The sequence below is a fragment of the Atractosteus spatula genome, chromosome 12 (assembly GCF_055471065.1).
Source record: "Atractosteus spatula isolate fAtrSpa1 chromosome 12, fAtrSpa1.hap1, whole genome shotgun sequence".
NCBI lineage: Eukaryota > Metazoa > Chordata > Actinopteri > Semionotiformes > Lepisosteidae > Atractosteus > Atractosteus spatula.
The window spans coordinates 45,009,691-45,035,573 of record NC_142717.1 but is presented as its reverse complement, the minus strand read 5'-3'; the positions used below and the strand labels follow the sequence as shown (position 1 = coordinate 45,035,573).

At 38.1% G+C, this 25,883-nt stretch overlaps 1 protein-coding gene across 1 annotated transcript in view; it reads right to left on the bottom strand.

The window, feature by feature from the left end:
• Positions 1–25,883, bottom strand: part of ahr1a (aryl hydrocarbon receptor 1a) — a 66,807-nt gene that overhangs the window by 9,996 nt on the left and 30,928 nt on the right. Inside the window, exons 3-7 of the mRNA XM_088928532.1 lie at positions 19,674–19,774; positions 14,648–14,737; positions 7,679–7,793; positions 1,917–2,050; positions 158–360 (exon numbers count right to left, since the gene is read on the bottom strand). Of these exons, the coding sequence (XP_088784658.1) occupies positions 158–360; positions 1,917–2,050; positions 7,679–7,793; positions 14,648–14,737; positions 19,674–19,774 (643 nt within the window). The remainder of the gene's footprint in view (positions 1–157; positions 361–1,916; positions 2,051–7,678; positions 7,794–14,647; positions 14,738–19,673; positions 19,775–25,883) is intronic.

Genomic DNA, 25,883 nt, shown 5'->3' with positions numbered 1-25,883 from the left:
TTAAATGTGTCTTGATCTAGTCGCCATTTTTTAACTGGTGTTTTTACCGCTTTATTTGGCAGTATATTGAATATCTACATGACTGTGGAGGAACAAAATGGCCAAGATGTAAAAATGACCTGGGATCATCGGGCTGGATCCCAGAATTTGTACTCACTTGGCATCGCAAGCTGTGGGGGTGAAGTCCAGCTTGTGCTTGGTTCTGAAGATGAAGTTTTTGGTGCGAATCTCGAGAATGGAAGGAGGCTGCAGAGGGGCAGCCAAGGCAAACAGGGCCAGCTGAGGGGGGATGGCTGATCCGTCCTTCGACTTCCTGTTCTGTCCATGTAGAAACTTCAGGCGACCCTGGAAGTTCATTGCCTAAAGGACGCAGGGTAATAAATCAATCAAGTACACGAGACGTAGAAAAATGAATGTTTTGTTTCTAACTTTTAAACTGACTTGTAAAGAAGAAACCAATACATGAACATTACACCTTTAAATTCAAACATAAAACACTGACCAAGTAGTGCCGTCAACACATCAGCATTTCATCGATTTCGCTTCGGGATCAATAAAGTCTCGCCTATCTATATCCATCAATATTTTGCTCCATCTGAAAATTATTATGGGGAGAGACGTCTGCAGATTATAAATTTGCAACTGCATCTGCAACTATAAATTGTTTCCTGCTTTTAATAGACTAGTGAAAAGGATTCACAACAGGGTAAGACACATTAAAAGTGCAATTTAAGGGCAGCAGTGTGGAGTGGTGTTTAGGGCTCAGGTCTTGTAAATTTAAGGTTGTGGGGAAAAAGCCTAGGTTGGACTTTTTTCAGCAAGGAACATCAACCACATTACTCAACCTAAATACCCAGCTGCATAAATGGTTACAAATGTTAATAAAAGTATTAATAAAATAATTTTAAAAACGTATAAAATAAAAATAGGAAACTCATTTTACATAGTGCCAATTGTGTTTGCTTTGGTTTCTACGATGTATTTGACGCAACTTAATTCATCTTGATTGAAAACGTCATTTTTTTTTTAGGAATTTGCTTTCCACACAATCGGAAAAGAACTGGCAAAAACCTTTTTTAGATATTTTCATATTTTGTAAATTCTATTCTATAAAGTATCAACTAACAGCAAATGAAAGAGCAAGAATTTAAAAAATATATAAATATTTGCTTAAGGTAATATACTCGTGGCACACATGCCAGAACAATCTAAACAAACAAATATTTAATCTTTTTGGAATTACATGGTTATTCAGAGACCTGTCATTTTATGAAAACGGCTTAACAGAGCACCTTACAAGGCTGAGAGCAGAACTGCAGGAGAAATCAGGCATCTCAAACAACAGGCTGCAGTGTTTAATGATTATGTTATTACCTGTTACCACTGGTAGCCATAAGACTAAGAACAGAGAGGAGCAAAGCAGTGCTTCTCTAGGCAAGCCTCAACAAGCTTGCGTGTGAGAAATTCAAATCACACTCTGCTTTCACCGATCAAGAAAAGCAGTCTTTGAGATCCACCAGAATTATGAGATTACAGTGAAGTGCATTAGGCTCTGAAGAAGTGAATTTGGTGTCTTTTTTTTTATTTTGCTGAGAGCTTGCATGCAAAGCTATCGGCAAGATGACTTCCTGTTTCCAATATGCAGGAGGGTGACCCTTAGCTGACCCTGAGAAAACGGCAGCAGAGAAGAAACCTCTCATTTAACACACCATCCTCTCGGGTTCAACCGGAATGTGTTGAATTTTTAACCCTCAGCTGCGTTTAATAATCAAAGAAACTGATACAGAAAACAAACTAAAGGGAACTTTGTTCCCTGTGGACTTAAAATAACTGAACTTTCATGAACATTTACTTAATAACGCCGATTCTGGTTCTATTTAAGAATCCATCTTCACAGTATTTTTTTTTCGACTCACAAGAAATCCTGAGGAGTTATCCAAAAGGCATCTTAGTCTGCAGACAAAGTTTCGTTCTAAGAACGTAGAATTCTCCGGAGGCAGATGCTCTGGACTGTAGTAGGTAAGAGGGAGAGCTGGTTCATTGTCTGCAGCTGAAAGAAAACATTCTTTTATCAGTTCATTTAATACACATTAACTTTTAACAAGTGTGAACAGTAAAATACAACTGATAAAACCTTCTCAAGAGTGTTTTTACAATGTCACAACTGCAACTCGTTACAGTGATTACAGTCAAGGAGCTAAGACCTGGTGACTCGGGTGTTCATTAAAAAGCTTTGCATTTATATAGTGGTTACAACCCAAAGGATTCCAAAGTGATTTACATATAGTTGTGGACCCAATTCACCCACCACTGAAGTGTAGCACCCACCTCTGCGTGGCAGCCAATTTGCACCAGCAGGCCAACTACACAGGAGATCGGGAGAAGTGAGAAAAGTAATTCAGATCAATTAAGGCAGAACTTGAACCTTGCCAGAAGGTGCAGGACCAAAAAGGAATTCTTTAAAAAAAAACTTCTCATCCCACAACGCAGTGTAGCAAGTCACCATAATGAGTTTAGAAATTCCTGTCTGGGGGGGGGTGGGGGAGAGTGCCACCTAATGGTCCCCCAATACCACTTTTTCTATTGAATATCTCCAGTCCAAGTACTGAACTAGACCAGACTTGCTTAGCTTCTGAAATCTGGTGAAATCAGATTACAAGGTGTGGTATATGTGCAAGTATTTCTATACTTTTCTGGTCTTGATAGATTTACTATGTACGGAATTAGCCGACCTGCAAAAAATAACACAATGATTTGACATTTTTGAAAGTACTTGATTTATATATATATATCAGTCACAGATGCATATAACCCCCTTACTGCAAGAGGGCTACAGAGTATGCATTTTAGTGAAGATCATGTTTTTGAAGCCTAAATTATATTCTTAACATCGGGTGCAAAGTCAACAATGTTTTAAACGTGAATTTCACACCCTTGGGAGTGTCTAAGCTGCACTTCTCGGATTTCAATGGGCTTAAGAGGAAGCTCACAGTTTTAGAATGCTAAATAATCTAATTCCTATTTGACTCTCAACAGCTATGTTATGTAGAGAACATATGGCTTAAGACCAAATAGCAAAAGCCTACGCTGTTAAAATTAGAGAAATGAAACCATTCTCATACTAAAGATCAATCTCGTACAACACCGATCTGAAAAGAATGCACACTGATTGTACTCACAAATGACCCCCCCATAACTAATATATAAACAAAACACTGGAAACAAATCTACTACATTTGTAAGCCTACATATAACAACAATGCACATTTCTTTGCTATATCAGAGTAACACTGTTAAATGTCATGGGTAGGACTTGTAAGACACCACCACAGTAAGATCATTATGTTTCATCACCATCTTAAGCATTTGAAAGCGATGCAAATGAACACTAGGAAAAAAAAGATGACCGCTTCTAGAAATTAAACACTTTAAGTGCCTGGAGGGCAATTTCTGCTAAAAAGCATTTAAAAAATGAAACAATTGTCTGATGGCATAGGCATAAAGCATCTTCGGGATCATAAGTTTACAAATTATTTTTCTGTGATAGGCTGAAAAGACTTTTGTTTAATGACTTTGGAATACCATCTTTCTTCAGGATAAATTACACACCACAGATATGTCTCCTGATAACAGCTGTTTGCTAAATAAAGTTCAGACAGTAAACTGTGAGTCATGTAGCATGTCTTCAGATGGGCAATGTAAGATGATCTGGTGCTGGAGTAAAAAAAACAAGTGACTCTGTAAAGGAATAGGGCCTCTGAACGGCAGGAACACTAATTGTGAGTCATTCTGAGAGGAGCATGAACTTAGGTTTATATGACCTGGTGTCACTTGGCCCATTGTCTAAAAACAAGGATTAATATGAGGTTTACTTCCTTTACGCTGTAACCTCAAGGAAATGCAGTGATAGACTGCTACAGGTGACAATTCAAATGCCCTAGGGTGGTGGCTGATAATTTGCACAGCTCATGGGACCTTCAACGGAAGGGATTTTTCCTCCCGATATATTCAGCTCACACTCCTCCTACTGTCCACCATGTGCAATCTTTCCAGGCCAGCCAGCTCCCTTTGGACTCCACACATGCCCCCGCCTCTCGAACAGCCCCGCCTACCAAGCCCTTGCTCAGGCCAGTATCTACAGTGACTGCTGCAGAAGGGTCCGACGTCTTGGCACAGATCTCTTCTCAAAATCAACCCAGAAATGTCTGAGATTAAATACTGTTAAACGATGAAGTGGGCGGTTGTATCCAAGGCCCTTAAAAAGAGGATGCAACACAGGAACCTGGCCCTGGGGTGAGACAGGCCCTGATGTGCTTGACAATACTTTTTAAAACTGATCTTTCACTGTGCACAATTAACACGGAAAAGCTCAATTTAAACTATGCCATAAGGGCGGTGCGGTGGCTCTGTGGCTAAGGATCTGCACCTGTGGCTGGAAGGTTGCCGGTTCGTATCCCGTGGCCGCACAGCTGGCGGAGGTAAGGAGCAGCCAAAGTGCAGCTCCACCTGGGCGGAGTGCTGCAGCCACTATGAGAAAATCCCTCACTCTAGTATGCCTAGATTAAGCAAGCCTAGAGCACAGTTTAGCCAGGTATCAAGTTAACATCTTAAATCCTCAGAACAGCTCCCTAGAATGATTAGGATGTTAATTAATGACCTTGTCCAAAAGACGGTACCTCCTACAATACAGAGTCCTCACTAAACATACTTTTAAGCGACCTGAAAACTGTGGACCAGAGGGATTAGTGTCCCCTGCTGGTCCACCAATATCACTTAATCTTAAAGGAAACAGATTTTCCTTGGAAACCTCCCATCTTGGTACGGACCAGACGCAGTCTTGTACGTGTAATTATTTTTTACACTGAAACTCTCGACGATGGACCTAGATCTGAAATTCTGCTTAATTTTCAAGCTCATCAAACAAAAGGGAATCTTCCACTATTGTTGCGACCCACACCATATGCTGGCTTGTGTGTGGCGATCTTGGTATACTGCCAAGCACTTAACACCTGCCCCTGGAAAGCATGTCTGGTAGTTTATGGAGCTCTTTTGTACAAGAAAATGTGCAAACCTACTGTAAGAATATTTGCAGTCTTAATAAATGGAATCTAAACACCAGGTATGCAATTTATTTTATTTTCCCTTCTAACCTTTGCAAGATTTTACAGTGCAGTTTTAAATATTTTATCGATAATTAAAACCAGAGTCTGCTGCCTGTTTGGTATGTTATTGTGTTTAAATAATTCCACATAGTCTTCAAGTTATTTAACCATAATTAAGGATTCTACTTTAATGCTTATAGCTATTTGCATTACAATGGTTTTACATAGACTGTTCGTCAGGTCACCAAAGACAGTGATTTATATACTGTATATACAAAAGTTTTGCAGTTTTTTATTCATATTTTTGGTATTTAACCACTTTCTAAAAAGCGGTTAAAAAAAGCATATCAACTTAAGTAAAGCAAAACCTCAGTTTAACAGACTAATAGGTGGAAAGAGCTGTCCATTATTGCTGAATGTCTGATAATGTGGGAAGTTTTTCGAGCCCATTCATTATAATATGAGAAATATATACTTTCTTTTAAGAATTGCACTCAACAAAGTTTATGAAAATTGTTTCATTTTCTTTTTTTATCCTAAATATACAAGCTCTTTATTTCATGTGTCATAAACATACTGTATAAAATTCGCTAAAGCATATGAAAAATATACATCTCCCATTGTAAGCAACCAATTTACTCCTACAGGGTATAACTGATCATTTTAAAACAATGCAGTAGTAATTTTTACCTTGATTTATTACATATGCATTTCTCTGTTATTGCAGGGAAAGTTTGGTATTTCTGATTTTACAGACCAAATTCCCCTCCAGGGGATTTTGTTAAAGTGACATCATGAAACCAAGGGTTTACTGTACAATTCTGATTTCTGTCTGTAAAACTGGCTAACAGATTTTTATAGAATACAGTGCAGGTCTGCAAAAGGATGATGATCAAGGACTCCAGAACAGCAGACCATGCTCACTTCTTTCTCGTCTACTTGTTGCTGATGTGTTCTGTGTTACACATGTCCAGCTCTCACAGAACAGGTTGTCACCCGATGTTGTGTTTTAAATATCTTGGAATGACAACTTATGTTTATTTCTGGAACATGCACAGATTGGATTCACCCATCAAACGAGCTACATGTTCTGATTTTTTAAAGCACATAAACATTCGTATCACTTTACTTCAGGAGAGCCATCTCAAGTCTGCTCATGTTCAAGATTTCAGAATAAACACTGTACAGTCATTGCACATTCTTGCACACTTAATAGAACAAAGGAGATGCTTGTAGTGGTTGATAGGAAGATGAATATTGCCATCAATGGTTTCACAATTAATCCCACTGGCATTTTTCTGTCAAGTCATGGTAAAGCTAAAAGTATTAAGATGTGCTTCAGTTTATGTACCCAATGTTTCATTTTCTTGCATTTGTTGTTAAGATTTTTTTTTGAAAATTATGTAGAATGAAAATATGTAGGACCAATTCAATGCTCTGTTTTGCCTGTGCCAAAGCAATTTAATTTAAAAGACAAATATTGCAGAGTCTCATACCAATTAGAGATAGAACACAGATATCGTAATTAATGAAGTCATTATACAATGCACACAAGACTGAAAGGCGTTTAATAATAAATTAGTGCCTTTACACACATGATCAGACAACAGCTGAGATAGTAAAACAAATTTACATTTGTTTTAAAGTTAAGCAACACATCTATTTCTGGTCTACACAACTGAACTCGTGCTACAACTGAAAATCAAAGGATCACCTAACACAAAGATGCATGCCAACTACTTTAAAACTGATTAATTTGAACAATTAATTAGGCCTACATATCATAACTGTACAATGCATTAGATAGAAGATTTTTTAGTGACACTCTTTGCACAATACTAGTGTTGAGAGTGAGATACTTTACTGTTTATTTTTAAAGACTGAATAACAAAGGCATCAATGCAACGTGTTTGGATGTTTAATGCCCAACAATGGGAGTACTAGTTTCTTCAACAAAATCATTGTAATGGCCTTTAAAATGACAATGTCATTAATCTAAAGTGAAAAACAGCTGTACAAGAGAACTAAAGGCAAATCTAAGTCCAGTGGACAGAAACAAATTCAAATAAATCAATGTTCATCCAGCATAAAACCAATCTAAGAGCATAAATAAAGAAAATCAGGTTGTGCTTGTGTAAAAGGAAAACCCATTCCAAGATAAACACTGCTGCTTGCTTTAAAGTATGACTTTGACAGTCACATTTAACAAAACAATGGCAACGGTATGTACACTATCTCTTAGTTTTAATAATCATAGGCAACTGCATTTCTAACACTTTCTCTCCTTTTTTTAAAAGGAAAACGCACATGCTGTAACCTCCAGCTCCTGCCTCAACCCACACACAGTATTTTGCATTAATAAGCCAGAAGCTAAGTTAAAAAATACTGCCCTATAAATATTTTACAGCATTACACAACGCACCCCGTCACATTTGTTGGCTGCACTGTTACAATTGGGGGGGGGGGGGCGCACTGTTTGGATAAATGACCAGTGGTGGAATGCTGTACTCCGGAGTTAAGGTCAGGGACACGTGGAGTGACACTGATAGCAATCACACACAGTGCACGAGGCTCACCTTGTCTCGAATCTGGAGGCAGCTGGGGATTCAGAGCCCAGTGAAGCTGCCGCTGAAATTCTGCCCTGTCTTCGGTGTGAATGAGGTCGTAAACACTCTGATGAATAACATCTGACTGAAAGAAACAAAACACGCAGAAATATCTTTAAAATAAAGCGCAAGCTAATATAAGTGAAAGAAACCACACGTTGCCGACTGATTCAAAACACAAACTCTTCTTTGAGTCTGTAAGCGCTCAAATTGCCGTCAGACTGGGAAAAAAAAAAACTTAAACCGGCCCTAAAAATTCCAAGGACCAAAGCTTTTACACTGGTTTCATATCTTTCTGGGTGATAAAAGCATATGTACAAGCTTACTGGTATTTACATTTAGAGCGTGTCATTCAAAAGCACAGACACTGGAAAAAGGGTGAGGTGTACTGTTACATATCAAAAAGAGAATTCAAACTCAGGAACTTAACGGAGAGAAATCAAAAGTCTCAGAACCGGTATGGTCCAAACTCGGAAAAAACCTTTCTAAAGGTATACTTTTAGGATTATGCTACAAACCAACTAAATGCATATTTTAATTTTAACTCATAATTATAATTTAACTTGCGTAAGAGAAGATATACTGTAGTGTGTATGGGAGACTTCAACTTTTTCCACAGACTGGAAAAAACACATAGAAATGTCAACGGTAGAAAATGAAAAGGCAGACCGGGCTGAAGACTGCTACCAAGTTTGTTGGAGTACCTTTAAGAATAAATGTTTGTATATTAAGGCACAGTGAGGCAAACATATCCCATATAATTCAACAAATGACACTATAAGCAAATCTCGAAAAGAGAGATGAAAATGAATAATGCAATAAAGCCTAAAAGGGGTTATTTCAGCACTACAACTGCAAAATAACCACATAAGGATAAAATAAAATGCATCGAGGATTATAAGGAGAAACGTTTAGACCATGAAAAGGAAATGGATGATGTAGTTTAAGTTCTTCACTTAGGTGTTCACTAAGGAAGAGGTCAACAACAGGCTTCAGGCAGCACATTGACCGTTCTGTATTTCTGTATTAAAAACACCACAGAAGAGGACGAAGTGTTGAAGGCCCTGTTCAAACTGCACTTAAGAAAAACAAAAGATGATCTGGAAGCCACTGACAGCTGCTCAAGACAATGGCAGTACCAACACCAGCACCAGGGACGGGTGAACAATGTCTAGTGCTCATCCATAAGGAAATGAAATGACAGGATGAGATCAATTGAATCCGTTTAGTACAAACTACCAAAAAGGCTTGTTTGAAAGTATGTTTAGTTTAGACAAAGTTTAGTTTTAATTTTAATTTGCGTTCATGGCAAAAAGAAGAGAATTAAGGCTGTACTGGAGTATACCAATTCTGTAAAATAGTCACAACTTATCATTTATATACTGTAGCACATTTAAAAGCAATAATCTTAAATAGTATTGCCCTTTAGTCTGCACTGTTTTCATACAAATGAAAAAAAAAAGATTTATTTCGCCTATAAGGTCTTTTATTAGCTCTTCACTGTAAAAGTAAAAAATAATGATCAAGAAGTGGTTTTGCATGAGGGTATACCACTGTATCCTCTTAGGGTATCTTTTAACCTCTGTGGTAGATACATGCCTGTATGCTTCTATGTTGTGTGATAACCTGAAACTGCACATTACCCATTTTTTTTAAATGACATACTTGATACAACACATTTCACACAAAAAGAAGGACCCCCATCTTTTTAGTTTAATGCAATAGAAATATCAATGTTGAAATGTTGAAGGCTGCTACTTAGAGGCTATATCTAACAGAAGGCACCGCCTGCAGAGCAGAGAAATCTCTCTGAATTAAGTGTTTTTATATACGGTATATACAATAAATATATACACACACTAATTCACGATCATGTTTTTTTTCATGTTGATGCCCTTAAAATAATGCCAAATCCATACAAAACTGTACTATTAAAAAAAAAACAGTGTCAGTCTTGTATTCAATAGTCTTTCCTTAACCCCCAGGGGAAATATCCCTTGTCCTCCTATACCTAACTCACAGTATTATGTTACAGCAGTCCACATGCTTAAGGCAAGTTTTCATCTATTATAAATTTGAAGTAAACACTTCTCATGAAATGCTACACAAACTGTATTAATTTACTCTTCAATTTATTAATCCCCTCTAGACTTTTGCCTGTATTTTGCTCTAACATGTTCCAAACCATAGCTCTGAAGACTTTTTATGAGGTATTAATCAAGTATTATTTTACGGTCTCTTCTCTCAACATATTGCCAGTTTTTTTTAAAATACAAGTTAATGCAAATACATTTTTGTCATTTAAAAAAAGCTAAAAAAGCTACAATTGGCAATAAGTCGATATAGTCTAGCATGCGGAGAACCTAGCACTGCCTCAGCATGGTAAAAGAACCTCCATCTTATAATAATAATTTAATAATTGCTTACACTTATGCTTCATTCTACAAAAAAATATTTTATAGTCTGTTAATTTACATGTGTTGTCAGAAAAATCAGATGAAGTATATCTGTAGTATTTTACGATTAAATGTGAAATGAAAATGGTCCCTTTACTTTCTGAACGTTTTAGCACATTTTTTAGAATGACATACGGGGCTTTCCACAAATCTGAAATGAGTTATTCTTGTCTTCCAAGTGTTAATAAAAAGGCTGCTTTCGAGTTTCCTTGTTTCATGAGACTGAGCAAAAGGTTTTGTTGTACAGGCAGTCTCTTAAGCTAACCTCTTTTGCAATAAATATTTAAACTGCCAGGGAAAACAATGTGGCTTAACTGGCTGAAGGATGATTTCACGCAATGTAAATACTCCAATAGCAATAGCACCCAGGAGTTTAAGCTCAACGGTGAATCACATATAGCACAACCCAATGTTTTCTCAGTTGAAGGTAACTCTTAGTACTTTACCCCTAAAATGCCCCCTTGAACTTATCTTTCAGTTTATTTTGTACACCCGTTGAGAAAAACAAGCTGTTGCTCGTCATCTCCTGTAATGTTTTTTTCTGAAGCTGTTCAATGCTGAGATATTTAGAACAAGAAGTGAGAAAGAAGGGATTTCCCCTGCGTATAATTTGATTAGACACTACAGATTTACTTTAGTCATCCTGTAATGGATAATCAGGTTTTAAAATAATGATTTATCCCTCATTTACTAAAATGAATGTGTACTTCAGTGCATATATTTTGCACACAGCTGTGCTGCCCATTTCTCTAAAGCCCTTCAGTCTGTGAACTGACACATTGCTTTATTCAGCACTTACTGTGAATCAGACATTCATTCAGGACCAAAGTGGCCATTTAGCCTAATTGCTTCCATCCTAAACATGCTCTCTCAGGGGTGAGGAATTCAAGACTGGCTCATTTACAGTTTGTTTTGTTACAAAGTATAATTTTTTTTTTAATAATAAATCTGAGCAGCTCCGAATATGTTGTTTCTCACTGTGTCCATTAATCTCAATTGCCGAAACCTATCAATTGCAAATTCCTTCACATGATAAGATTTTAACCCTTGCTTGAAAATATGTATTTAAGGCAAGATTTAAAGGTTTATGCTAACCAGGGTGATGTGTATACATGTAGTGAATATAGGTAGATATAGGTTGGCATTCACTTAATCACGAGACTAAGAACAACAACTCTCAGAATAAGGCATCAAGTGTCTAACACTGCTGCTGAAAAATGCAGTAAGAAATCTTTTTAAGGTAAATATATAGACTACTGGCACAGTTTTGTGCTTCTCCCAGGCCGACTACAACTACTTTCACAATGGTCATTTCCCTTCCAAACGAGGGGAAGAATTCACCGATGACTATACTTCCTAAATAAATAAGGTTACAAACAAGAGGAGGCCATCAGCCCATCTAGCCCATTCTGCTTCTTACTTTTACCAACAATTCACTCAATTATTAGACATTCTCTTGTTCAGAGAACAGAACAAATGTTACTTGGATAGAAAAGCAAAAAATATTAATTGTTTGTCGGGCATGGCTTTGCCACGTAATACATACAAATGGACGTGCATGCATATCCATCTTCAATTGCTCCATCTAATGCATTCCTATATATACAGTATTTAGTGAAAACTGTTTTTCATTGTTTTCAATAAAACCAAGTATTTTAACAAAAAAAAAGGGCAGTGCTGGAAAAGAAATGGTTAAGTCTCTTGGAGGATCATGGTGAAAAACAAATTACTCATACCTCTCTGACCTTTAAATTTGTAAGATACACTTGGATCAAAACTATAATGTGTCATTGAAACGGAAAGTCTGTTCTTTTAGATTAACTTTTCCATCAGGCATTTCGGGCTACGGGCACTAGGAAAGGTTGCTTCTAGGCAGACGCTAATTGTGTTTATGTGACTAAGTCCATGACTCTATTATATGGGTGGTCAGCTGTGCGCAGTTTTTTTATACTTTAAGATTTTAAGCAAGCACATGTGTGAACATTCTTGAAGACAATCAGGAAATTGCATTACATAGTAAAGCACACCGTGCACATTTAGACTGCCGCATTCTTGAGCTCTACTCGTCAGCCAACAGTGCCTGTTCCAAATGGCTTATTATTTCAGGACATCTGCATTTTGCTGCGATTCTGGTTTCTGCTTTAGACAGATCCAGTCCCGTACAGTGGCGTCTTCCCGATGTGCTGCTGTTGCTTCTGCCTCACCCGGTTCTACAGCACGATACGGCTTTAGAAGAGCCACCGCCTGCTGGCTGTCGCGTTGAAGACGTGGCCCGGCGTCCTGTTAATGCCCTTCTCTGGCTCTCTACCGCCACATCCAATGTCATGTTCTTCAAGGAACTGTGTTCTTCTTGCTCTATGTTTTATCATCAAAGACAGGGAATTGTGTGCAGCAAATAAGTAGTGTAGTGTGAGCACTAAAGAGGTTAAATGCAAGAAAGGGTCACAAAACTCCATAGTTTAACAGCCCTGAAAACCGCTACCAACTTTCCAGTTGTGGTCAGGAAGAATCCTGCTTTCTGTACATCCACGATGTACAGTATACTCTGGCTGAAAATGCTGGCCTTATGAGCCAGTTACAAGTCGTAAGAAACTGCGACAAATGCCATGACTCAGGAGCCCTCCAGACATTTAAGAGTAATTAAATTTAGGAATGCAATATGTGCTATACAACTGGTTCCATCAAATTAATCAAGGCACAACCAGGCAAATGCCAGTGTAAGTTTGAAGCTTAATTTACATACTGGAAACAATCTCAAGAGCTTTGAGTCTATGATACTGAAATGGCACACTTCATCAAGCTGAGAAAAGTGGGAAATTACATTAATTTTATTTCAGATGTTAACACTAGGGGAAACATACAGTTATGTCTCTCCCTTCACTTGTAAAAGCTGAGTTCTAAATTAAATTTAAAAATAAAAGAATATCTATTTATTACAAATGACCTTTAAGATTTTCGGCATTTGGCAACCTTTGTAAGCTTCATATGAAGCTGAAACCTCTGCTGTGCACGGCATACTTTGCTGCAAAAAAATTTAAAGCAAGCATCCACTGTAGTGCCCAGAGAGTAACTGCTGAAAACATGGGGTTTACTTGCTGATAATTCTCCCGCCAAAAACCTTCACTATTTCATGTCTTCAGCTTGTTACTGTAGCTGTGATGTTTATTTACAGATAAGCAAATAGGAGAGTTTATAAGCAGATTAATTCTGTCTTGTAGTTGATCTTGTGTGATCTTACATATGTTGCTAATCCGTGAGTTTACAGTATAATTTTCCATTTCATAGCATTGTCATAATATACTTTGTTGCCAAGCCTTTTCTAGTATCTCTCTCTGGCAGCAATTCTGCTACATCAGAATCAGAGGGAAAAGGTTTCAATTTGCCTTGCTTTTCTTTTCCATTTATATCTAGAGCTACTGTGAATGTTTACTTTAGTTGTTTTGGGTTTTTTATACTTCGCATAGAAATAATTTCAACTGAACATGGAGAAACAAAACCTTCCAAACGCAGAAAAGGTCATTTTTTAATTAAATGGAAAAGGATAAAGACTTATTTTTCAAGAACCTGGCTGTTACAAATAACAGGAAAGACACGGCTGCATCTGTTATCTCTGTTGTACTATGAAGCCTACAGAGTGTCAAGCTATAAGGCATTAAAGGAAATTACATTCTTGCTATCCAGTATAGACATTTCTGTATACTGTATTGGTTGTGAAAAACAAATGTCTCGGTTTAAGACCCTCGGTTTTAAAAGTGTTTTATAGACAGAACACTGTTGGGAAAATGCTCTACAAGAGATCACTGTTGTACTCAGTGTGCAGCCAGAAGACACTGAGGATCAATATGTAGGGAGAACTTAATTAGGAGTGAGTTAAAATTCCACTGTGTTATTATAAAGCACACTGACAAAAGACATTAAACACATATTGTGATATTCTGAGAAAATGACTGTTGAAGTCAAAAATCTATTACACAACTACAACACTGAGTAACTTAAATTAGAAAGGCAGGAACTTGAATCCAGGGGGTTATTTAGACAATCAATGAAATACCGACAACACTATCAGTATTAAAAATAAAATGGAGAGCACTCAACCAAGCACCAAGGGTGTCCAAATGTACAATGACACAAAAGATTTTTGAAATACTGAGCAACAGACCTCAAATCCTGAGAACACACTCATCTATTGTCTGCACATACACACATGTAGAAATTTTAAAAATGAAAAATATTTCATTAGCTACAGCTTTGTTTTACAAAATCATTCAAATTCTTCCTTTGTAAAGTTAAAGGCCAAAGACAAAAAAAAATATTTTACTTGGCATAAAATAGCATCTCAGTGTCCGCCAACATTAAGGAAATACCACAGCAATCATGTTCTCGGAACTTGAATTTCTCACGCAATTGTCGCCTATTTGAACAAAGTGCGAGTCGAGAAACAAGATCAAGAAATACTACTCTGTGGCAGGAAAGGAATGCTTACCTGATTAAATCCAAGGTAGTCCTGTATTGTAGACGATGCATAGAAGACAGCACCCTCAGCAGTAACCACCAAAACAAAGCCATTCAGAACCTGAAAAATAAATCAATGGAAGTATGGAAAAAGATCAATAAAAAGATTTCTAAAACAAAATCAGAACGTCTGCTGTATATAATGGATTCCAACATAAAAGAATGATTTTGTCCTTCACTATATTCTATTTTCCTTTGTAGTCTAATTACTTAATTTCAAGCCAGATTCAATATTAAAGAGAAGATCTTCGTACAGTAAGTGGTGCTCTTCACAAAAGGCAATGTGGATACGATTAGCATGGAATGTGAGCAGGAATTTGCCAGTGGAAAGGAATTTTTAGTGAAAAATCCTAAGTGATAAGAGCAGGAAAGTTAATGTCTTGTAACAGATAACGTCTCAAAGAGAGTGAACAGACTGCAAGTTCACAGGACAGAATGAAAAATCTCCACATTAAAAATGCTAAATCCTTCGGATTTTGAATGTAACTGATTTATTTAATCTTTTCCAACCATTTCAGGAAACAAAACCAGCTTGTTTTACAGAACAGTAAGAAAGTCAACAAATCACATTAAAGCCCTAAATAAACTTTATTATTGTCCATAACCAGCCTTATGAATCTGATGACAATCTGATGTGGTCATTATTTCAATTTCCGTCAGAACCAACAACCAAGTATCAAATAGTGGCAGTACCAAGCTTCTCTTTAGTAAAACCATCCAAACAAAAATGTTTTTTTTTTTAAATAATTCATGCTTGCAGGTTGGTTTACAAAACAGACGACTAAATGTGAATTATCTCAATAAAAGATGAGCCATCCATTTCTCTCCATGTATTATACTGTAGGTCACTAAGAGATCCAAACAGTTACAATTATCCTCAATCCTCCAGAAAGGCGACCAGGTGTACAGCTTCCGTTTTAAATGAAATGACTGATAGAAACTCCAAAGTTGGTCAATGAACGCATGTCCGTACAACTGAATCCATTCCAATAGAAGTACAAAGGAATCAATTTCAGCAGAAATTCAGAACACATCTTCATTAAAACAAGCAATTTCTAGAGAGTTCTAGTCTCAGCACCCAAAAATGTATAATTATGTTCAGACAGAAAGAACATGCAACCAGATGTGAAAGACTTTTACAGAAAAGGAAACTGTCAACATACATGAGCCCAACCGTCAGATAGACGCGATGTACAGTATCGATCTTATACAACACGACAAGAACCTGCCAGCAAGCATTTATTTCACTTTTTCGAAACTAAAAGGTACTGTACAGTAATATACTAAAAAATGACAATATATTTGTTTTATTAATGATTTTTGAAGCAATAATATGTCTTCTGTTAGACGGCAGAGTTGTTAATATAAAAGTGGAATTATGTTTGATAATGTACATTTACTCCAACATTGAGATTGACTCCAACAGCCCTTAACATTTTTATTTATTTATTATGATTTATTTTTAAACCAGCAAGCCGAAATAGCTTTCCGTTTCCTGCCCTTTATACGACGCAGTTCTCCGAGATGCTCTCTGGTGGTATTTTAAAAGAAAACTTCCAGAGCGGCTCACCTGGTAAAGGTGCTCATTTTAGTGCAGGATGAACAACCTAACCATGTGCCAGTGCTAGGCGAATCCTGGTCATTGTTGGCTAGTAAAGTACAGAGAGGGATGAGCCAGCCAGGACCCTGCTGGGTCTCAACAACTCAGCGGCCTCCCTGGTGCTTACAGGCTAGCGGCACTCTCAGTGAACTTCCCGTATGGGGCGGAGCTGCCTTTGACATCGTGAAAAAGTGACTGGCTGGAAAGTGGGTGGGAGGGACTAGTCAGGCAGAACTTCCTCTTTCTCCCCTGTGTGCGGTCACAGGGTTCACCTGCTGGAAACACAATTTGCTCAGAACCATCAGAGCACAACAAAAATAATTAGATTCTAAAAAAGATATTTTTTCCCCCCCGTTTTCGACCAATAAGAGTTGGTCTTATTTTTATTTTGTTTTTCTTCCACATGGATTACTTCCTTGATGATTGTACCATTATCACAATTATTCAGTTTAAATGTCTAAGAAACTATTTTTTCTACCGCATATCACTGTACCATGGTGAACACCAAATGTTTTATTTTAGTATCCAAGATGAATGTGTTATAGTTTGGGAGGGTGTGTAGGAGTAGTAGTACATTTGTAGTTTCAGAATCGATTTTAAATGAAAAAATGTGACTACTATAGTAAAATACACTTCCTGTATTTTACAAATCACTTAAATCAGTGCAGCTTTTCTGTACTAAGCAAACTGCAGCATTCAAAATCCTTATTATTGCTGACATTAAGTAAGTTTAATTATGGATTTAATACTTTGTGTAACTTAAAAACGTACATTATACTTGACATCAAAGTTATATGCCAAATCATAATTACTAGTAAATGAAATAAGTAGCAAACAAAATACCAATGACATACTTAAAAGGGAATAAACTGTCGCTATAGCTTTTGCGGAATTACACATTATAAAGAACTGCAGAATCCAATCTTAAATAAAAGAGTCCAAGTTCGAAGCAAAAGCAAAATAGATATGAAGTCATAACAGAAATGGAATTTCATTAAATTGCAGATCATAAAATTAAAACATGACAGTTCTAAAAAGCAATCCCATCCACATTTGACTTTTTTACTTTTACTTCGACACAATAAATCTCATCACATTACCAGGTTTACCAGTATTTAAACTGGGTTGTTTAGTTTTAAAAGTGTCTTTCCAGCATCCAGCACAAGTGCAGGGGAGTTATTTTTAAACAGAGGGGGGGTTTTCTCGGGCATGTACCAAACCCATATCCGGCAAGTTATGAAATTTGTATAATATGTCGCCAAACAATTAGCAGTAATTATTTTTAAAAATCTGCTACAACTGCTTCATCGTCACAATCAAACAATGTTTTGGAAGAGATTTCCCCCATCACAAGCTGCTAGACAAAGCGTCTCCGTCTTGATAAGTCACGCAACGAGCATTTATCTGCGCTGAGAATCAATAGAGTTCATAGTGCTTGTTGTGATAGCAAATACAACATTTGAGACTTGGCAAAAGAAAAGAGCTGGGTTCCACTTTTACTAGATTAAGGCTCCACTGCAGGGGCTGGCTTTCTGTGATCTGTTTAAAGCAGCCAGATATTCCCATACAACTTCACTTCAGCACACATGTGGGTTTGTACTCGTATTTTAGAAAGGTGTGTAATATAAAGATGTCTATTTTTCTTTTCTTCTTACACTTCAAAACGTTAGTTGATGCTGCCACAACAGTTAACTACACTTTTAAAGCAAAAAGAGGTGACAATGTAAAACTGTTCCAACAACCCGAACTCATGTGCTGGCGTTTTCTGTACTAGCAAATTACTTCAGAGAGCACCCCGCGCACTTCAGAGAAAGCAGTCGCATGCCTGCAGGCATTCCTAAAACATACAGCAATTACCATACATTTATTAAAGAGACAGCTGCTATGAATTTTCTCAATGAAGCTCTCAAACAATGAGTGTTTAAGTGATTTCCTTACTTTATGTTTTAATCGAAGCACCGTCCCACACACACACACATTACTGAGTTAAGTGGGTCCCCTCCTATATGTGAACAGATTTGGATCCTTAAGGATGAAAAGCACTAGATATAATAATCACTTTGTCACTATGCTCATGTTTCACTTGCCCTTGCTCACGGCACAGGCACGAAGCCATATAGCGCTGTGCCATTATAAGAGGTATTTTTTATGACGCAGGTTAATTCCACTGTCGTGAAGGTCTACTCCATCAAACCTAAACTCAGATCCACGAGGAGATTCATGCGTCTTGTATTTTGCAATGCAAACTCAAACAGAAGTCTTAGGCCTCTGAGCGTTCAGTATACTCCATTACGTGCAGCTGTAGCCACACCACAATCACTAGAACTATGATGATCCTGAAACTCTGATGAGCTTCGGGTTGTCCATCACCTGAAAATTGGTTTTAATTATTTCCAGACAAGACGGTCTTACATCGGTGAAGGTTACCTCTTGCAGGTTCAAAAATATTGTATCTACTTACAAAAACACATCCCATTGAACCTCCCTGCCTGAATGTCAGTAGATGCTCTACATTTACAAGCAGTTCTAGGTGCAATGCATAACTTCTCGCTTCACTGTTGAACACTCAACATTCAGCTACGTTTCTGAGGCTGATTTCCTAAAGAAACTGCTTTGAAAGAAAAGGATAAAAAAAATCATTCTTTGAACACGTGAAAAAAGCTTCCCCATACAAGCTGTAATTCAGATTAATAAGAAATGTTTCCATGCTTAACGATTTAAATTAAACATTTTCGAAATTTAGAGGTGCTATTGTCTGCTGTAGGCAACGAGTAAACCCACAAGGAAAATCGAGCAGTAGTGTAATCAACATACGTTGCAAACCTAGTTTTCTCTGAAGTACAAAATCTTGGATATACTAATGGAAATTCTTGTTCAGCCATGTCCCAATCGGTCCTTTTAACTGCAGTGCATTCCTTATGTCAGCTTTTGCCAGACCACTGTAAGAAGCATGAGTATGTGGAGTTCATAGCACCGCACCATTTTGACTTGCTTATTCTTTACTGAAGATTGTTAAACAACTCACAGATCCAAACTTTTAAACATGTTAATGCACGTTTTTGTTTTGCTTATTTAAAATATGGGGCGATCAGCTCTGCAGCAGTGAAGGTTGCTCGAAAGCAGGCACTGCAGAGGTCTGCTCGAGAAGGAACTGCAGACGGATTCAGGAGGGTGAAGCCCCAATGATAAACCCAGGGAATTTCTTTACATCCAGCAGAACAAAAAAAAACAGTGCAGGTATTTTTCTGGGGTGAAGACGTATTCTTAAACACCACCTCTTGCTGAATTACTGGCAGTACTGGTCTGCTCTTCTACTGATCTTGGCTTTCTCCTGCCTCTGTACGGAGTCACACTCCCACCCGTGTTGGCGCCTGAAACCACGCCGCGCAGAGCTCACCTGCAGGAGCAGCTCCCCCTCCAGGAGCTCATCCGTCGAGTGCTTCAGGTCATGGAGCCCATTGCCATCAGGTTTCCTGGCACTGTTGGGCTTCAGAGCTGCTGCAAGACACCGAGGACAAGAATCACCACACAGAACACCACCGCTGACGGGAATGAGGGAAAACGGCAGTGTCGTTTGGAGCTCAGAGCACACGATTACCACACTGAACCAGGACATGTGGGCCTCAGGAACGGTTAGGACCTCTGAGGAGAACAAACGCATTTTGATCCAATCATTTTTAAAAATGAATTGCTGAAAATAGCCATACTGTAGGGGAAAAAACAGCAATAGAATATATATATATACAAAAAAAACATGTATACATTTAAAACAGTTCATCTGAAATTAGCCAGAAAAATTAATACTGTATACTGTATGATGATATCAAACGGGAATACAAAAAGCAGCGCCTTATGGAATTTCTCAAATATTTTTTGTAGTAGTTTGTTAATACTAAAACATCTAAATGCTTAAACATCTAACACTTACAGAGGTACATTTGTATGTACAGAGGTATATTTGCATTGTACAATAATTTATAAAACTTAAAGAAACTCTACAGGGAAACATTATTGTCACAGGTAATGCACAAATATGTTAAAATAATGTCTATGAAATATTAATTACAATGACGGACCAAAGATGCTCAATCAATTTTGTACCAAAACAAAAAAGCTCTGTATATAACGTGCAGTGAGAATAAAATTCCTTTAGGGCTTGAAGCAATTTATCACAGCTTGTTGATAATATGAATCTTTATCTCCACATATTTTCGCAGTATTATCACTTTCAACAAAATCAAAGCAATTTTTTTTGCTTCAGGAAAATAATTTGAGCTTTACTGTTCCTGCATAACTGGGTTAAACATGGAAGTTTAGACCAGATACAAATCAATTATTTCCTCAGCGTAGGTTAAATGTCAGGGTGTGCCTGCTGTGGACTAATTAATTAACATATTTAACAGTCTGTTTGTGCATTTAGATGGCAGGAGTTCAACTGACAAAAATAGACTTAACTTGGAAACAAAAAAGCAGGGCTGCTGAAGCACGTGTCCCTCGATAAAAAAGGTAATTACTGAGTTTACAGTAAACACCCTGGCCTGCTGAGAGCCGGAGTGAGAGCATTCAGCACACTGTCAGAGCAATTTCAATCTAAACTGACAGCGCTGGCCAAAGCAACACTCTAGTCGGTTAGCTACGTTTAACAGGGCAAACTTACGCTGCACGAAATGTTCAGAAATGTTTGTGTCCAGGGTTCGGCTAAACTCGGGGTAGCGACCCATACAAAGCCCTTCAGTTTAAACAATCAATCTTACTTCTGAGACCAATGAGTTGGGTTACATGTTCTTGGTCAGTATTGGGGAACCTTCTAAACAGTGTTCAAGTACATTTTCAACGTAAGTGATTACACTGTTGTTTGTGCACATATGAAAATAACCGTGCACCTGATGAGAAAGCAGAGAAGCAGAAAGTATATACTGTACAGTATGTGACAAAAGGTCTTCTATGTCTCCTGTGAGCGCTTCAGTTTATTACTGGGCAAAAATACATTTTGCAAAACATCAGCAAAGCAGTGCTATGTCTTTAACTTTACTCCAGCTAATATCTATCAATCATGTCAAACAGGAATGTCATATAAGCAGACAAAAGGCTGTTGTTAACTAAATAAAAACATGCCTCGATGACTTTAGTATGGAAAAGGATGATTTCACTTATATAATAAAATGAAAAGAAAATGACAAGGCACAAAAGGGTAATTACTAATGCTTTTATTCTCATTTTATCCAAGGTGAATTAAATATCATCACCCACTCATACCTTTTATTGCCCTTAGGGTAATGTATCTTCACACTTTTGAGTTGGAAAGGTACACTGAAGAAGAATAGAGTAATAGACACTCTAAACTGCAGGGCACCTTGCTGCACAGAAGAGGCTTTATCATGCAGATTTCGTTCTGAAACGTTACGGTCTAGTAAGTGAACTGAGCTGCGAGCTGCTCTTCTCGCAGAACCGGCTTAGATTACACATTGTGTTCCTGTCTTCATTACCTCTCCTGCTCTGCTCTCCTCAGATCAAGTTCAACAAACACAATGCCCTCTGAATCACTTCCCCAAACGAGCCTGCCGCTGAGGGCCTGCATGAAACCTGGGGAGGCCCACTCCAGACAATGTGAACAAGGTGGCTGAGGTACAATCAGGGACCGATTTCCTCTTACAGCCACAAAGGAAGCAGAACAGCCAGCACAGCTTCCCGATCGCTGTTTGTGTTCCACTTTTCAGCACTGTTGATTCAACACAGGATCTACGGGGGAACTGAGCAGCAGTGCTGCACGGTGCAGCAAAAACAGCCTCAAGTTTCATTTCAGAGTCCAAAAAAAATATATAGGAGGGAGAACACGGATCCCTTTCAAAAACAGTATACCGACTCAGTTTCAGTAATACAGTTTTGGTTGAGGACAGCAAATAATTTACAAACTGCAGTTGTAAAACTACAACTCTAGTTGCAAACATCCGGAGGGTCTGTGCAAAAGACCAGAAAAGCTAACTTTTGGCACAAAACCCAAAAATGTGTATTATGCTTTAAAAATACACCGCACCCTTTATGAGTGTCTTATTTATAAAGGTATCAATTTGTGTTGAATCAACATCGATCCATCCATTTTCAAACGGCTTCTTCCAATTCAGGGTCGCAGGGGAAGCTGGAGCCTATCCTGGCTTGAATAAGCAGATCTAATATTTTCTTAGAGATCAGCACATTTCAACTGTGAGAAAATACAATAGTGGACTAATGAGAACACCTGGGCTTGACTTTTAAAACTGATCAGTCTTTCCCCCGAGTCCAAGAAAGAATGGATCATTGACGGACTGGGAATATGGAGCTGTACAGAAGAAAAAACAACCTCTGGTAAGATGCTGTATTCACCGATGAGTTTGCTTGTCACTTCTCTTTGCTGCCAAACCATGCAATATTTCTCACAAATATCAAGTGAAACTTGTTTCTTCACAGTAGCTATAATGAGGATAGAAAATTCAGAGATAAGCTTTGGAGGCCCGCAGAGAGAGAGAGAGATGTGGATTACAGAACAGGGACAGTGCTTCTTCAAGCGGTTCGATGTGGCAGAAGGGAACAGGCAGCGAACAACCCAATCGCTCTCATTCCCTGAAACCCACATTTCTGGCACAACGTCAATTTGGGAAATCACTGCATACAATGAACTTTCTTCATTCTGAACCATTGCAATGTACCACGAAAACAAAAACCACCAGCACAGAAATACTGAATTTGTACCATCTGAACAGCAGTTTTGTACAGGGAGATTAATATGGGTGTGAAATGAGATTCAAAGGTTGGCACTAATTAGAATGACCCTGTTAAGAGCTGCCGAAGGGCTAGAAGTTAAATAACCTATAGGTTGCTTATCGGGTTCAAAGGACAAGCTTCTACTTGTAGTGCCTCTGCTCTATGGATTCACAGGGAAAAACACTAAACTGAGCTCCAGTGTGCATGCAGTTTACAAATCAACAACAGCACTCCCTCAGCCTCCATGCTGGTGTAAACAAGGGAGGAAAATATCTGCCCAGTCCAAGTATAATTCAATTCCCTGTATAAACACTGCTTAAGTCACAAGTCTGATAAGCTTATGTACAAGGGCATTATGCACACCTTCAAAGTGCTGAATGACAAAAACACTGCATGTTATTTATAGACTAATAGCTCTAGGTCACGGCATTAAATCTCGAGGGGAAATTGTGAATTTATTTTTATGATGCTCCAAAAATGACAATTTTCCAACAGTATGTACAGTGAACTATATTTTACTTGTAGCGTTATGTTTTCCAGAACCTAAACTATTCAGTGGATCCGTCTGCTAAAGATCCATACAGAATGTCCACACAATTTCAACCCAGTTGATGTCATCACTCCTTTTAGCAACCTAACAGCACAGTTTGTGCAATCTAAAAGCCAGAGGTTTTCCCAAACCTCATGTCAAAAATAAGTTGGAAAAGGCCTCATGATTTCAATACCTCAGGGATTTCTTGTTCATTAAGCTCCCTCCGTAATCCCCTAGGATAAAAAGGCCACGGATACCTCAAGGACCAGAAACATTCAGACCAACCAGATTTCCATATAATTACACCAGAGGATCATCCACTTCAAAACAGAGTCCTAGGGGATAGTCAAAATGACATTAGATAATGTAGGTGTTGATTGACTTAAGAGTTCTTTGAGCAACAATAGTAATAGACTATCTCAGAGTATACAGTACTCAACATTTACAAGGGTTTTGGTGCAGAGAACCTTTGCAATTAGCCAAGTTCGCATACAACCAAGCCCACCCCTAGACTACTGGATAATGTACTACAGTATACAGAATGAATGGTTAAAAAACAAGTAACCCTCCTTTATAGGATAATTAAAGTATTAATACACGAGTTTTAAATTAATTAAAATCACACAGATTAACTAAACCAACATTAATCACAAACTATATAGTGATCACCTACATGAAACAACATGAATCCCTCCTCTGCGTCCAGCCTGCACTCTCTCTCTGCTTCCGCGATTAGCTCACTCTACCGTAACGAAACGGGAAACAAAACTGTCGGTGGGCCTGTAAATTCGTCTCCAGCCTGTCGTTCCCCATGCTGCCGACAGAACGGGAGCCTTCATTACGATATAGAAACGCGACCACGCTGAGATGCAGATGCTGGGCAGTGGGTACTTGGGCAGGCGGCAGGGACAGGCTTGCTAGCTAGATACGTCTCACCGCCCTAGTCTGTCGTGCGGCTAATTTCAAAGTTGTGCTCAGTTTCACTCAGCGCTTCTCTTCTTCCACACAAGACCACGAGGGCCAGGCAGAATCGCGAACACACAAATTTATGAATGTTAAATTTGTAGATGTGGAGGCCCTACTGTACTATATTTAGATTTGCAGAAGGCTTTTGATAAAGCTACTCACACTTATTTTTCACTTGTAATGGATACAAGAGTTCAGGCGAGAGGCAAATGCTCAGATTGGGGTGATCTGGCCTGATGTAATTAGTGGAGTGCCACAGGTATCTGTATTAAGACCACTGCTCTTCTTAATGTTTATCTGTGATGAACTGCAGATTCTGGTAGAGTTAGTGAAAGTTTACAGATGATACCAAAATGAGAAGATAAGCAAACACTACAGAAGCTGCAAAGCTAATTCAAAATGATTTATATTAATTGTATAATGGACTAGTACAACCTCGTTTTGAATCACAAAATTTTGGTCACAACATAAAGATGTCTATTATTTAGACAGTGCAACACAATTTTAAATATCAAATAAACAGCTTTATAATTATTATACATAAGGCAGTAGAAGATGCCTATGCTGTTGCATTTATTCCTTGACAACCTTCATACACATACTGCCAAAATATACACCAGTGCAGGAATTACACTTTTCAGGGAGTTTTAGAATTATTTTTCATAATGATGGACAAAAGACTCCAGTGCTGTTTGCTTCATTATCAGTTATATGTCCAACATTAGCTAGCATTCATTCCTGAGCTTTGAACTAATTCTAAACAATGACATTTGAACCAAATGAGCTATGTTTCTTATTATGAAGGTTTGGATCCACATCAAAGAAGCTTATATGTATGCTCTGAAAAGCAACAGACACTGCATAAACGTATACCACAAAAAGGATTTTTAAAAAAATTTAGTTTTTTCAGTTTCTATAGTTTCCTTTGGTTCCCACGTTCTGTGGTTGGTACATTAAAATGCCAATGTGCAGTACTCCATACACAAACCTACTTGGTGGACAAAGTGCAGAGATAAGTGGTAGATTTTTAAAGAAACCCCATCGCAGCAGGGAACAGAGTCCATGCCATTCAGATGCCAACTGGTTTGTGATATTAACACAGCTCCGTGCAAACGAGAAATTAATATAAACAGTGCACTCATCTGAAGTACTTACCGTTTCAAAAAACTGTATCACACGATATCAACAACAATGTCAAGCCAAGTGCCCAATGAGAAGGCAACCTCTTTCCTCGACTCTGACAGGATGAGGATACCTGATCAAACAGAGCGTCACAGCAGTATAAAGCTATTGACAAAATCACAGGGCAGACTGTGTGGACTGGACACACTGTGGCCAGACAGCACTTCCAGTTTACCCTTAGAACACATT